This window comes from Oxyura jamaicensis, chromosome 5, assembly GCF_011077185.1.
Source record: "Oxyura jamaicensis isolate SHBP4307 breed ruddy duck chromosome 5, BPBGC_Ojam_1.0, whole genome shotgun sequence".
NCBI classification, from domain to species: Eukaryota; Metazoa; Chordata; class Aves; order Anseriformes; family Anatidae; genus Oxyura; species Oxyura jamaicensis.
Window position 1 is genome coordinate 38331062 of NC_048897.1, and position 13741 is coordinate 38344802.

Below are 13741 nucleotides of genomic sequence, written 5' to 3' on the forward strand. Positions count from 1 at the left end.
AGTATACTGATGCACAGACTACTTTGGTTTGGATATATAATAAATCAAAGACTTATGTTTGAAAGAGTGCATGAAGCCATTATCCCTGCTATTTCCACAGTATACTAATGCTTCTCCATATTAAAACAAATGTTTTGTCTTTTTTTCCCCTCAAATACATGACAAAGTAAGAATTTTATTCCAGTTAAATCTGCTCCCAAAACAGGATTTTTTGGGGAGTAAGCAACATTGAATTTATAAGCATATCTGATTAAGCCAGTTGAGAAAATTACTCTTGAACTTCTACAATGCGATGTAGCAATAAACTCATCAAAACCAGCAGTAACAAGACATCATGGCTTAAAACTGTAAGGCTTTCATGAGACAGGGGATAATGAAATACTTACAAAGCAGTATCTTCCACTGTCTCTTCAGCTTTTTTCAGTCATTGCTCTATGTTTTCCTTGTAGCTTGCCTTAATAGTAACTACTAATGCGAAATGTGCAAGAACATGAATAGGAAGGAATAATAAAATGGAGTTCGGGAACCAATACAGTAGAAAAAAAGTTTTTTCTTCACTGGTCATCCATTATACGTTGTATGTCTGTGACTAAATGCAATAATTCTGGAGAATTAAAAAGGTACATCATTCTACAGTAATAATTACAACAGTCAGTTACTTCCTTCTCTTTGTGTGGAATGCCTGAATGCAGGATGACATGCGTTCATGATGAAATGATGAAACAATTTACAGTAGAACGGTACAAATCCCAACCCTTATTTTTCCCCTTATACCAAGTTTGCCATATCCATTCCTTACTAGAATTCTGTTACCTTGCCATTAAAGATATCCAACAGTCCATTAGACCAGTAACAGGAGGACCACACCCTTTTTCCTTGCAAAAACAAGATGAAAGCAACTGGTAAGGAAAAATTTCCAGCTACTGCACCTGCTCTTAAATTCTACAAAGGTTTTTTTTCCCACTGCTCTGTGTGAAAGACCTGCACAATTAACAGGATAGACTACATGAGTCACAAATTACATGTGGGGAACTGGCAAATTTATATAAAACAGTTGTTAAGCACAGAGTAAACAGAAAAAAAATCAGAGGAAAAAATATTTCCACTAATCTTTCAGTAAAAACAACTCTTGAAGGTTTATTATAATAGTCTGTGAGAAAGCTTAAGAAAAAGAATCAAGGCTACATAGTTTACACTTTTCAGTGTGAAAGCACTGGCTGGAACACAGAGCACATTTGATCTCTAACGCAGCAACAAAACCTACTGATGCACTTGTAGAATAAGCCCTAGGACAGAAACGTCCAAGCAAGGCGGATTTTATCATTAGTTCAACAGTTCTCTTAGGACTTAAGCCTCTTCTATCCCTCCGATAGAGGACTTTCTCCTCTCCAAAGTAGCCTAACAAGGAACTCTGAAGTTCTTCAATACTTTTGCTTGGTTTTAGATTGCCCTCCTCAAACTGTTATAACTTACTGTATAAATGGAGCTGATTTACAGAATCCTGAAACAAGCAGTCTCACCATGTTTTATTTACTGGCACTTATAAAGCCTTCCTAGAAGAGAAACAGGCACATAGCAAGTTCTCTGCAAGTAAATTAAAAAATTTCACTAAAGTTATTAAGATCTGCTCAGTTGTTATATTCAGGAGTTACCAGCACGAGTCCACTAGCAGTTTATAGTATGTAATCCATATGTTTTTTAAATGCGAACGTTTCGTTGTGCTTTGACTCACCAAAAGGCAATTTTATTTTGAAGCAGCTGCATATCCTCAAATAAACATGACTACAAGAACAAGACTGCATAGAAGCCATCCGATTTCAGTTTTCTTTATATTTGTTATAGACAAAGAGTTTACCCATTCCAGTCTAATAGTTTGAACGAAGATATACATTTGAAGTACCAAACTGAAATGTTCCCAGCAGACGCAATTTTAAATTCTCATTACATTCATTACATAACGCAGAATATACTTTGGTACACTACTTGTGGCTGCTATTCTATCAGAAGTCAAACTGCCAAATTTATTACTTTGTCTACAAGGGAGCAAAAACTTTTAAATAAAAATCCAATATGGTCAATCTACTTTTCCAAGTTTGCATAAGTCTTCTATGAAGCATTGACATACTGGAGAAAAGGAGCTCAAGCAGTTCTCAAGGTAAATACAGTAATTAAAACAAACTTTAGGCAACAAAAGAAATTCACTCTTTGACCTCTATATAAATAAATGCAGATTTCTTGCATTATTTTGGTTGATTCTGTACAAGTTTCAGTGATTAATTTTATTTAAATATAAGTCTTACAACAATTTAATCCAGGATCTCAATGAAGATGAGAAGGTTGACAGTTCTAATATAGAACTTGCACGACAGTTATCTTTTAACACTGACTAAACATGGAATGGAATATAAAAAGGTTTAGAAATTACATATTTTAAAATGAAAATGTTTTATCTCAGATTCACTACTTTTGCAAGATGATTTGCATCCTTTAGTATGCAACTTCATCCTTTACCTGCCAACAATGTGTACAAGTTATCACAGCAAAATTTACAGAAAAATTGACTTTGGCCTTGGTCTTACAAAGACCTATTTACACTTTTGGGATAAGTAAGCATGTAATTCCCTTCAAGTTTTATACATATCTTCAAGCTTTAAGCCTGTATTTGAATCTACAAATTCCAGCAAGATAAAGTCTGTCAAATATACATCTTAGAGCATTACATTACAGTGTCTTTATATATATGAATCTATCTTTTGCTAAATTATCCACTCTTCATCACACAGATACCACTAGAAATGAAGCACTCACTTCCACAGTTAATTCATTGGTGCTGATGGTTTTGAATACTGAAAGCAGTTGTTAGGCTAGGGGAAAAAACCTCTAATGTTTGTGCAAAAAAGATTAACATGCCTCAAATGGCCCCAAACATGATTGTAAATAAGAGATACATATCTTAATGTAACTAAATATAAGAAACTGTATAGTGTGGGGGGGAACTGCAGCTATTCAATAACCACACTCCCATATATTCACTGCCTCGCTGTGCGGAGTTTATATGATTCACTCAGCACCTCAAGTAAGATCAGTTTTGGCTAGGTGTTTTTATTTATTCATTTTCAATTGTTTCTTGAAGGTCCAGTGCCAATGGCAGATTATTTTAATGGAAAAATGGACCTCAACACCAAAAAGATGATGTTTTCTATATATGGATAACTGAAATGACTCGGTGTAACTACGGGTTAAAAATCCTTCAATTTATCTTGTGGCAGTCTAGCAACAAAATCTAACCCCCACCCAAAATGAATACCTGCTACTAAGAACGCAGCTCTGCATGCAATCCTTCAATTTCCAAAGCACTGTTAAGTTTGTAATTAAAAGAAAGAAAAACAAGAGAATTGCAAACAAGTATACGACTTTTTACAGAAGGCCTCACTGTGGTAAATTATATACAGCATAGTGTTCTCATTTTCCTTAAAGTGCTATCATCATATTGATTCAATATCATCTATTGTTTTAGGAGGTCTTTTAGTACAGCACCAGCACTGGCATCAGGGGACACTGGCAGTGGTGTAAAAGTAGGCAAGGCATCAGAGATAGGTTTCATAAGCAGATGTCCAGAACTGGTAGCAGGAGTTATGAGAGGCACTGCTGCAGACCGAGGTGCTAGAAATGGATTTGCATCTGGTCTTCTACTGATTCCTGAGACTGCAGAATCTGAAATGTGAAACACACAGAAAAGCCACCACTTCATTAGACAGTGTTAATAAGCCTACCCAGTTTCTGAGCACTTGCCATGAAACAAATTTTACAACAGCACATTAGTTTTGCTAACATGAAAATCTTATCTTCTTTCTGTGGACTGCAGATACTCTCATATACTTATTTCTCTCTATCTTCCCTCACCTTGAATCACATCTACCATTGCTTCTTTTGCTCACCATTTCCTACATCTACACTTCAGGTCACCAGTTACAGCAAGGCACCTCCTGTGCTTGTTGGCAGCTGAAATTTTGCAGCACCTCATGCTATGCAAAAGAAAACCAAGACACTTGCTCTGTGACACGGAACACAAACACCCTATGCAGAGGGGTTTCCTTCACCCAACCAAAACCAGACATGAAGTATCTGTCACATTGGCTCCAGCACTATGCAAACATGTAAGGGCCCTTGTACACGCACCACAACGCAGCATGCAGGTTGGTTCCCCACTCCATGGTGTACAGGGGAAGCTACCCCAGGGTCAGGCTGAAGCAAGAACTTGATCTATCTTTACATGGGCTAAGTCACAAGTGAGTCTTGACATATCTTTGTTATCTTATTTGTCAAAATTTCACTTTTATTATCTTTGTTCCTAAATAACTTTAATCTAACAATTAACTCGCCCCTTCTCACCTTCCCCCATCAAACTCCTATCTTCCAGATGTAACCTGTTCTCAAGATTTCTACATCAGACAGACAGCAGAAATTGAACTGAAATTCCCTTGTCATAATGAATAGTTGGATGGGTGACTTCATTCAGACTTTTTGTTTTAAGAGATCTACAATCATGTAAACATCATAACTCTCATAAATGTGTTTGTGTGTAGATACTTAAAACCACTACCATATGGTTTATTTCCAGGAACCAAAAACATGAAACACATCAACAAGCCAGAAGGTTTGGCTCATATAGGTAAAATACAAGTACTTCTATAGTTTAAAAAAGTGCTTTACCAATATTACTCTTAAACTACAACTAAGAAGAGTAAAAATAAAATTAAATTAAATTTCGGTTTATTAGAAAAGTAAACACTGCTTTCAGAGGTAAATTAGTATTTCACAGCAGATGCTAATACTTTGTAACATCCAACTCCTTTATATGAAATAAAAAATATTTTTAAAGCATATACCTATATATATATACACACACACACATATTACATATAGGTTTGGGGATACACATCATGCATCATTTTCCCCCCCCCCCCTCCAAGTACAGCTGTTAAAAGGTTCAAGCAAAAAAAGCTTTCTGCAAATCAGCAGGACTGTCTTGAATGCATGTGAAAAATTCAGTACAACCTGGTCCATTTCAACTGATTATTTCAATCCTTTGTTACTTATACAAAGTACACAGTTCCTTATAGAATCAGAACGAGAGCCAGAAACTATAAATTTCACCATGCAAAATAAAAGCATAATTGTTCTCAGCCTCATAAAAATTAAAATTAAGGACTCATGCGCAGCTTAGAAAGATTTCAAATCACCCCAGGTACTTAGCTGATTTTACTTCAGTCCTCTCTGAGTGACCAGGTTCTACATACGAGAGAGAGGCACTACAAGGCTGGTATTGCATTTTTCACTCAGTGAGACCCAAGCTGATCAACAGGGATGCTGAAAATCAGGACTGGGTTCACCAGTACACCATATGAAGTTGTCTGTTTAGCTTTAAAAGGTGCTGTTAAAGCTTTCTGTATCAAAGGGATTTGATCCTTCCAGTCTTCTGTATTAGGTTTTTAGGAAATGGGGTATGGTGTGAAGAGAGAAGGGGGGCCAGGACAGGGAAAGAAATAGAGAGAAAGAAGAGAAAGTAGAACATTGTGGGGGAAGGCACAATGGAAAAAAAAAATAAAAAATCATACTTCACAGATGAGGAATCACAGAAACATTTAAGTCCTCTCAAAAAAAATCTATGTTTAGTTATTTATATCTGTGCAGAGTTTCAATCTTTCTTTAGATCTTACCTTGTATCTGACTGTTGGATGGAACGCTGCCAGCTTTACCAGTTCCTGCTGCTCCTAAAGGTTTCATATCATGAACAGAGAGCTTGGGTGGAGGAAGGCTTGGGCAAGATTCTGTTTCAAGGAACTTCACAAACAATTCTGAAAAAGACTACAAGATGCTACAAGTTATTAGATTTTACATGCTTTTCAACAGAACTTAAGTTAAAAATAAATACATAAAAAATAAGCTGTCAGCAGGCTCCAAAGAACTCTGTACTGGTATTTAAAGTACTACTCAGTGAGGGACAATGTAAATTGTTTTCAAAATACAAAGTTTTTGTTGTCTCAGTGAATGGCATTTATATGAAATTCATACACTCTAGCAAATCATTCCTCCAACAATGCTTTCATTTGACAAAATGTCTTGAATAAATGAAGCATGGACTGGTTAAGGTGTAATTGCATCACAAGATACGATTTTGCCAAGTAGAGCTTATCCTATACATACAGAAATATTATTTTTTCTCTTTTCCATTCATAGTTAATAAGACCACAACACTGTGGTGGCCTAAATGCCTGCATTATTTTTGTGGGCAAAAGAAATCATCCCTACAGTTCAAGATAATTTACAGGAGTCAATTCTAAGCATCATTCTCTAGCTCCAGGACCAAAAAAACACAGTTAATCCAAACTGCCCCATTTTCTCAGTGCTTAATCCTTGAGTGCACTACTTAGTGGTCTGCAAAACGGAAAGTTCCATAGATTAACTGTTCACATGGGCCACAATATAAGAGCTGTCGCTTTACAGTATTTGGAAGCTTAAACATCAACTTTATATTCTATACTTAAGAGACACTAGCTGCAGCAGCTGAGAAAGCTTTTCAAGTGAAATTTAAAGGACAAATGGGAACATTGTCATCAAAATATGGTATTATGGTATATAGTCCATACTGGAAGAAGTTACTGGTCCCAGGAGCTAGCGGAACAGTAACCAGAGTTTTGTATTGGCTCAACAGCTAGGACTGTGCAATTTTCTTTAAGGCCTACATATTTATTTAGGTGGTGGTGGTAGTGGGGGAACAACATGCCAAAGCAGCTGCACAAAGCAAATAAATAATGGAAGATACAGTAGAATCAGTACATTAAGCTTAATATACTTAGGAACCAAACGTAAGTACTAACATGCAACTGCTCCAGTTCTTTACTCAAACATAGAGAATACATGATTGATTCTTACACTATTAAAAACATTCTGATGAGTTGGCCTTAAAGGTGTATTAGGGACACTCTTTGACCCAGTTCCTCCACCAAGCCAGCCAGTCACCCATCTTGTAACTCCTCTTTGTTCTTCAGATAGTAACTAGAAGGTTTAAAAAAAAAAGTTAGGAAACAAAAAATAAACCAGCAGGTAAAAAACTGCAACACTGTGCTCATTTTATGCTTATCCACTACAAATCACGTGGGAATCCCACAGAATCCTACAGATAAATAACAACTTCAATTACTATCAAAACCTTATTCTCTCCCTCCTGAAAACTGGCAGTCTAAAATCCTAGCTCTTTGTGTAAAAATATAAAAGCCACATTCTTCACAATACAAGTGATAAATACAAAACTGTCTTATTTTTCTTTAACCAACATATTACAGCTATTATGTGCAACACCACACAGTTAAATCCTTTTCTTTCTGCATTAGTGTTCCTCAGCAAGATGAAATCCGTATTAAATACAGTTATCATGAGATTCCATTAAGAACAGCGTGTTCCACATAAAAAGCACACTTCCTCACCCCCCCCCCAAAGTACCAGGACAGTCACAGTTTAGTAGCAAGCCATTCTATTTTCAGGTAAGCATGCTGCAAATGAAGGAAGCCTAGTTTTCAGGAAGCATTACCTGATCAAGTTCTTCCTTTTTTATTCCCAAGATACTTCCCATTAACCTTAGCACTTCAGGACGTTTATTTTTTGGAGTATGAAAATGTCCAACAAAGAGATTTCTCATCAGGAGCCTGCAGAACAAAGGAAGCTTGTTACACTGCCTGCTCTGAAGTAGCAGTTGATAAGGAAACACTGATGCATTTATTCCTCATACTTTTACCTAATTTACAATAACCCAAATAAACAAGCCAGTACAAAGAACTAAAAGGAAACCTCACAAATTTATCTATTCTCCAAGTTAAAACACTTTTTAGAGCAAAGAGCTGCAATTTGGACAACATTAGAAATATTGTAGGGCAGTTAATTCGAAACTGAGTTGCACATTACTGAGTTTTGATGCAAGTGACACGATGCAGGAAAATACATATTCTCAAATCTTGACTCAGAACCTTTAAACAGATACTTATGAACAGTCCCAAAACAAGACCTAAGAAGGGGGCAGGGGAACTCATTTGCCTATCCTAGGTTCTGGTCTAACACAGGGAGAGAGAACAAAAAGACCAAGAAAGAGATCAAATTGCACAGCATCCCAGTGATGCTGTTCACACCTTGGATGCATTATAACAGATGTTCATTAAGAACTCTCCATTTTCAGAGCTCATGCTACTGAAGTGTAATTCCACTTAAACACATCAATAATATAAATTTATACACATTGGTTTTAATAATCAAGATTACTATTCACAGTCACCAAGCAATTGTAAAGTGTCAAGATAATGAGAGTATGTTACAAGGTTACAAACAGAAGCTCAGTTCTGCACCACTCTTACAACAGTTACGTTATCTGCACATCGTGAGCAATAACGGAAGCGTACCATAACATAGACTTACTTGTCTACTTTTCCTTCTGTGCTGTTGATGAGATTCATTAGTTTATTTTGTACATCTTCTAACATTTCTTTTCTGATTTCTCCTATAAAATGTTAGATCAAAGCAAATAAATTTGCAGACTGCTTCAAAATGTTATTAACAATACACACTTATCAAGATATGCTAACATATATTTTTTTAGACAGTATCAACATGATTTCTTTAAAAAGTGTCAACTTAGTAAGTGATTATTACTTGAATTCATAAGCTAGAATTTCCAGAACAATACTCAAAGCATAAAGAATATAAATCAACCGCATAAGTTCTGATGAACTGCTCTGTTCCACCTAGATCACACAGAACTGGAAAGATGTTCTTGATAAAAGCGTATATTCTACAGTGGCAATCCTTAATCCTTTTTATAACCTGATTATAAAATGCAAGTTGTTATTGGGCCTTTGGATCTCAGTACTTAACCTCAAGTATATTCACTCTTGTCCAATAATTCCATAGCACAAATTTCTCTACAATTTCTCTAAAATTTCATTAACACAGATTATTTGATAGCTTAAATACAGGATACACCTGATTACCCCGATAATTCTCTGTCATTAACTCAGGCTTCCCCTGACCTCCCACTAAACTCAAAGAGTAAAGATCATAATGAAGAAAGAGATTCTCCTAAAGGTTTTACTTGCCACAAGTATTTTACAACATATTGACTCTGAGGATACAAGACCTAAAGTTTTGTCTTTATAAAATCTGGCTATGTTAGAAACTGGATAAAAATATCTGACATTCAGGTCTACACAGATTCATGCAGAAAGCACAGAGTGAAAACTGATAGGAAAAAAGTTATCTCTGAACACAGGAATAAAGAACACTAATAACAAGATGTCCACAACAAGAAAACAAATAGTTACAATGTACAAAGAATTCTTTGAAGATAAGCTTCAAAACAGTAAAAATAGATTTTTTTCACCAAACTCTGGTTCTGCAAGATACTATCTTCGAAGTTGCTTTTTCCTAATAAAAGAGCCAAACAACATAATGTGGACCCTGCAGTTGTATAAGCTGCAGTTGCACGAGTTTTCTCCCTCCTGTTGTAACACTGAATCCTTCAAATGTTTTCAAACCCCATGGAAAAGTTGCTGAGCGACTTAATCTTCCTATTTCAAAACCTCTTGGTTTCATGTTGATTAAAAGTAAGTACTTCATAAAAAAGTATACTTTTATTGCAGCTGTCCTGTAGTTTATTTCTAAAAAGCCTCAACATCTTTGTAGAAATGAGTGGATACCTTATAGCTATTTAAAAGAATTACGTTTTTCTTGAGAGGATATGGAGACAATGGAAGATGAAAGGTGACTTTGGGGATTTTTTTTAAAGTTTCAGATCACCTAGGATGTATGAAAAACATTCCACTCTAATTTCTACATGACATTCAACCTTTAATAAATGCATGCCACAACTCTGCTGACACAACATCGTTCCCAATTAACACTAATAACTCCATGAGAACCTGTATGGAGTTTTGGTATATATTCACAAAGAGCTGGGCTGTGAATTGGATACAAACTAATGTGTCCTGTTCAAATACTCCAGAAATTTAAACAAACTCTTTACTGCACAAACATGAATTCTATAAAGAGTAGAACAAACTAACAAGTGTCATACTGGGAACGATACTTAAAATTAGCCTACTTTGTAATGTGGTTAAGCAGGTCCCCAAAATTTGAATGAAAAAATTCCAATATGTTTATGGAATAACAACAGTTGCAGGAGCATACATGGAGTTTGAGTTATTTGGGTCTCCACAGAATTAAAAGGAATAAGAGTTAAACTACTAACACCGTTAACTTAACAGCATGGCACCAGCACAAAAAAAAACTCAGAGAAACAGCATCTGAAAAAAAGGTTTAAATAAATCTCATGATGTTGCTACTGCTTTACAGAGCAAGGTGTTTTTTTTTCCAATTTTATCAACAAAATTATTTTTTTAAAAAGCAATTAATAATTTTGAAGTGAAATGTTAGTTCTAAGACTTGTCTATTTTTTCCCTGAGTTTTTTTTTTTTTTTTTAACCAAAGAGGACTGTCTTTTAAGGACAGTTACGTGGCTACATTCACCCACAGAGATTACACAACTCTAAATTAAACAGTTTTTAAATGGAATATTTCCTTCTAAAATAGCATCTTACACTTGAAAAGGACTTAAACACGTACTTTCTGTGTGTGAAGAGACTAAATAACAAAAAAAACTTGAGCCAAAATTCAGCACGGGCTGCTGTAAACCAGACATTTACAGCAGTCTCCAATAATTTGTTAACCATTTATGGCAATCTAGAAAACTGCATCTGGTACATCTTATACTTTTCCATTAAAATCACTTCTCCTGCCAAAAAAATCCATAAAGAAATCCTTCAAAAGATTTGGCCAACGAAACTCTGTCTGGGAATGCATTTGGCCAATTTTCAATAAGACACTATATGTTTTCTTGTATAAATACAGAAAACGGAGTGGTCTCTTTTTCAATAAAAATTATGATTTATTCTACAACATTAAAGTGCTGTTTCCTTTATACAACAATCCTGTTTCATATTTTTTGAACAAGTAGATTGCTCGCCAATACAGCATGGTTTGATAGAATACTGAGACCCAATTTTGTCTCTCAGTTCAAACCCATTAACATGTTAACCCCCTGCTCTAATGCAGTTTAGCTTTTAAAATTAACCACTAGGGTAGAGCTACCCATTTAATGGTACCATATTTGCCTATGTCAACATTATTTTCAATCCAGGGAATTTGAAAAGTTTCACTGTGATGTCTTTAGCAAGACAGAGATATAAAGATCAGTCAATAAAAAATAGGTCTACTGATTTGGTACATGATTCATGCAGCAGCTTGAAATTTAATTCAAGTTGTAAAATTCGCATGTGAACTCAGATCATTGCTATGATGTCCGCTGGGATGCTGAACTGTACTTACACACAACAAGATTTAAGTAAACGCCCTTTCAATTGTGCAGTATATAAATGGTAACTTTTTATAGAGTTCTTGGTGAAATTTCAACGGCTTTCAAATGACTTTTTACACTCATTACAAGACCACAAACATGTCTCCTTTGAGAAAATATATATTTTGAGAAAAAATGAATACTGATAATTAGTTGAATATGGGCAGAACAGAGATGATTTTACAGACACCTTCCCACAGCAAGCCTTAATTAAAGGATTTTACCCCCATATTTCCTACAGACACGGGGGGGGGGGAAATATGAAAATAAGAGCTGTTAAGTGACCTGCGAGTGAGCAAGCCTCTGCCCTTCAAACTCCCATTTGAGAGCCCCCTGCAGGGAGCTATCAGAAGTCTTTCTCTGGCTTCAGATTCACCCCACGTATACAAGTTACAGCCGGACCCTAATAGAGGATGCTGCAGTAACAGCAAACTGCAACAACCCACAGAAAAAGAGGAAAAGAGAAAGTAGGATTCAGCTAGGGAAGTGGAGGAAGAAAATACAATAAACCAAGAAACAAGAAAGAAAACAATTTAAAAAAGAAAAAAGCCTGGTATTTCCTCAACAGTTAGTATTTTTAGTAAGTTCACCCATATCTGAACTATCATAGAACTAGACAGAGGTCTAGTTTCCTTGAACCAAGAGGTTCAAGGAAACATTCCAGACAGAAATACAGAGCAGGGCTGAGATTTAAGTACAGAAATTCAGCAAAATTATTAATTCTAAGTCCTGCTTTACCAGCTCCTTTCTCACGAAAACTAATATTGCAGTAAGAAAAAACAGCAATCTCTTATTTGTATACCTATTATATCATTTCCAATCAAGTCTCAGCTTATAGATTTTATTGATATTTGGTACTCAAATACATTGTACAGAAATTACCTTTAACTTTTTTGATTAGAATAAAGTTTAAGGCCATAAAACAGAAATATGTTGAAATGGTATCAGTTTTTACTAATAGGTTATTCTGCTTTTTTAGGCTTTCTTATAGAGCTTTAATGCTATAAGTGTTTACAAAAGAGAAGACTATGTATCTATCATAGATTTTATGTTTCAGTAATGTCATTGTTTTCTTTTTCCCTTTCATTCACAGAATCACAAAGCCACAGAATCATTTATGTTGGAAGGGACTTCTTCAGGTTATTCAGTCCAGCCCCTTTACTTAAGCAGAGTCAGGGAGAGCAGGTTGTCCTGGATTATGTGCAAGTGGGTTTTGAGTATCTTCATGGATGGACACACCTCTCTGAGCAACCTACTCTTTGTTTGACCACCCTCACTGTAAATATTCGTCCTTTTCAAAGCTGTTTCTCCTGGCAAAGTTCTTTACTGTCTGGCCAAGCTTTGTCTTCATATCCAAAGTAACAAAGTTCATCAAATGTTAGAGTACTTTATCTTAGAAAAGTATGAAAGGCATCTTTCTAAATATTTCTAAATAAGTTAGGAAGCTTATTTGAAATTAGATCTAAAAATTCAATCTGAAGATGTGTCCAAGGCCTTCCATGTAATCTCTTCAGTCAGTCTCATACCTGTGCAAGAGCTGCTCTCTCTGCATCTCAACAGCATACACTTTCTACCTCACAATAACTAACTCTATGTGAAATATGGTAGTTATTTTGGAAAATGTGACAGCATCTCATATTTCACAAACTTTTTAAAGAGACACTGAACTAAATCAAGGGCTTTGGTATCTAAAGAGAAGAAAGCTAGGTCTTCTCTTGAGAGAGATCACTAACAGAAGGTACACATCTTTTAAAAAATTGTTTTATAAATTGAGTAAATGCTCTAAAGGCAGTACAGAATTACTCTTTTCCCTCAAGGACATTTTGGTAAATTTTTAAGAACATTACGTTGTCTTCCCATCTACTTGGAATATTTTAAGCAGAGGAAAAAAAATGTTACCTTCTTTCTTAAGCTCTTCAATCTGCTCCTCTTTAACATCAAGTTGCTCAGTAAGCCTTGATGCTGCATCCAGTGCAGCGTTTGCCTCTCCTAAACTTTCCTGAAGAGAGGGCAAGAAAAGAAAGGAGAGAGAAGCATGAGAGTTCACTATTACAATTATTCCAATACAACATACATCAAACACAACAGACAGAGACTTAAATCACTTACACTGTAGAATAACTGGATTGTAAACATTCTCAGAAATAGGATAGTCAGAGGTACACTACTTTGCTGACCCTTCTTTCAGCCTCATCCTGTCCCCAACCCCTTATCCAAAGTCAAAATAATTATGTAACTTGATATACTCTGAGACAGTAACACTTAACACAGAAGTTCAAAAAA

The 13741-nt window shown here is 35.6% G+C and overlaps 1 protein-coding gene across 2 annotated transcripts in view; it reads right to left on the minus strand.

Annotated features, from left to right (window-relative positions):
* Positions 1-1810: 1810 nt before the first annotated feature.
* Positions 1811-13741, minus strand: part of TRIP11 (thyroid hormone receptor interactor 11) — a 31505-nt gene continuing 19574 nt past the window's right edge. For both annotated transcript variants that reach the window (XM_035327869.1, XM_035327868.1), the window contains 6 exons: positions 13358-13457; positions 8467-8548; positions 7592-7706; positions 6937-7059; positions 5721-5868; positions 1811-3714 (listed from right to left, as the gene is read on the minus strand). In XM_035327869.1, coding sequence (XP_035183760.1) covers positions 3506-3714; positions 5721-5868; positions 6937-7059; positions 7592-7706; positions 8467-8548; positions 13358-13457 — 777 coding nt within the window. In that variant the 3' untranslated portion in view covers positions 1811-3505. The remainder of the gene's footprint in view (positions 3715-5720; positions 5869-6936; positions 7060-7591; positions 7707-8466; positions 8549-13357; positions 13458-13741) is intronic.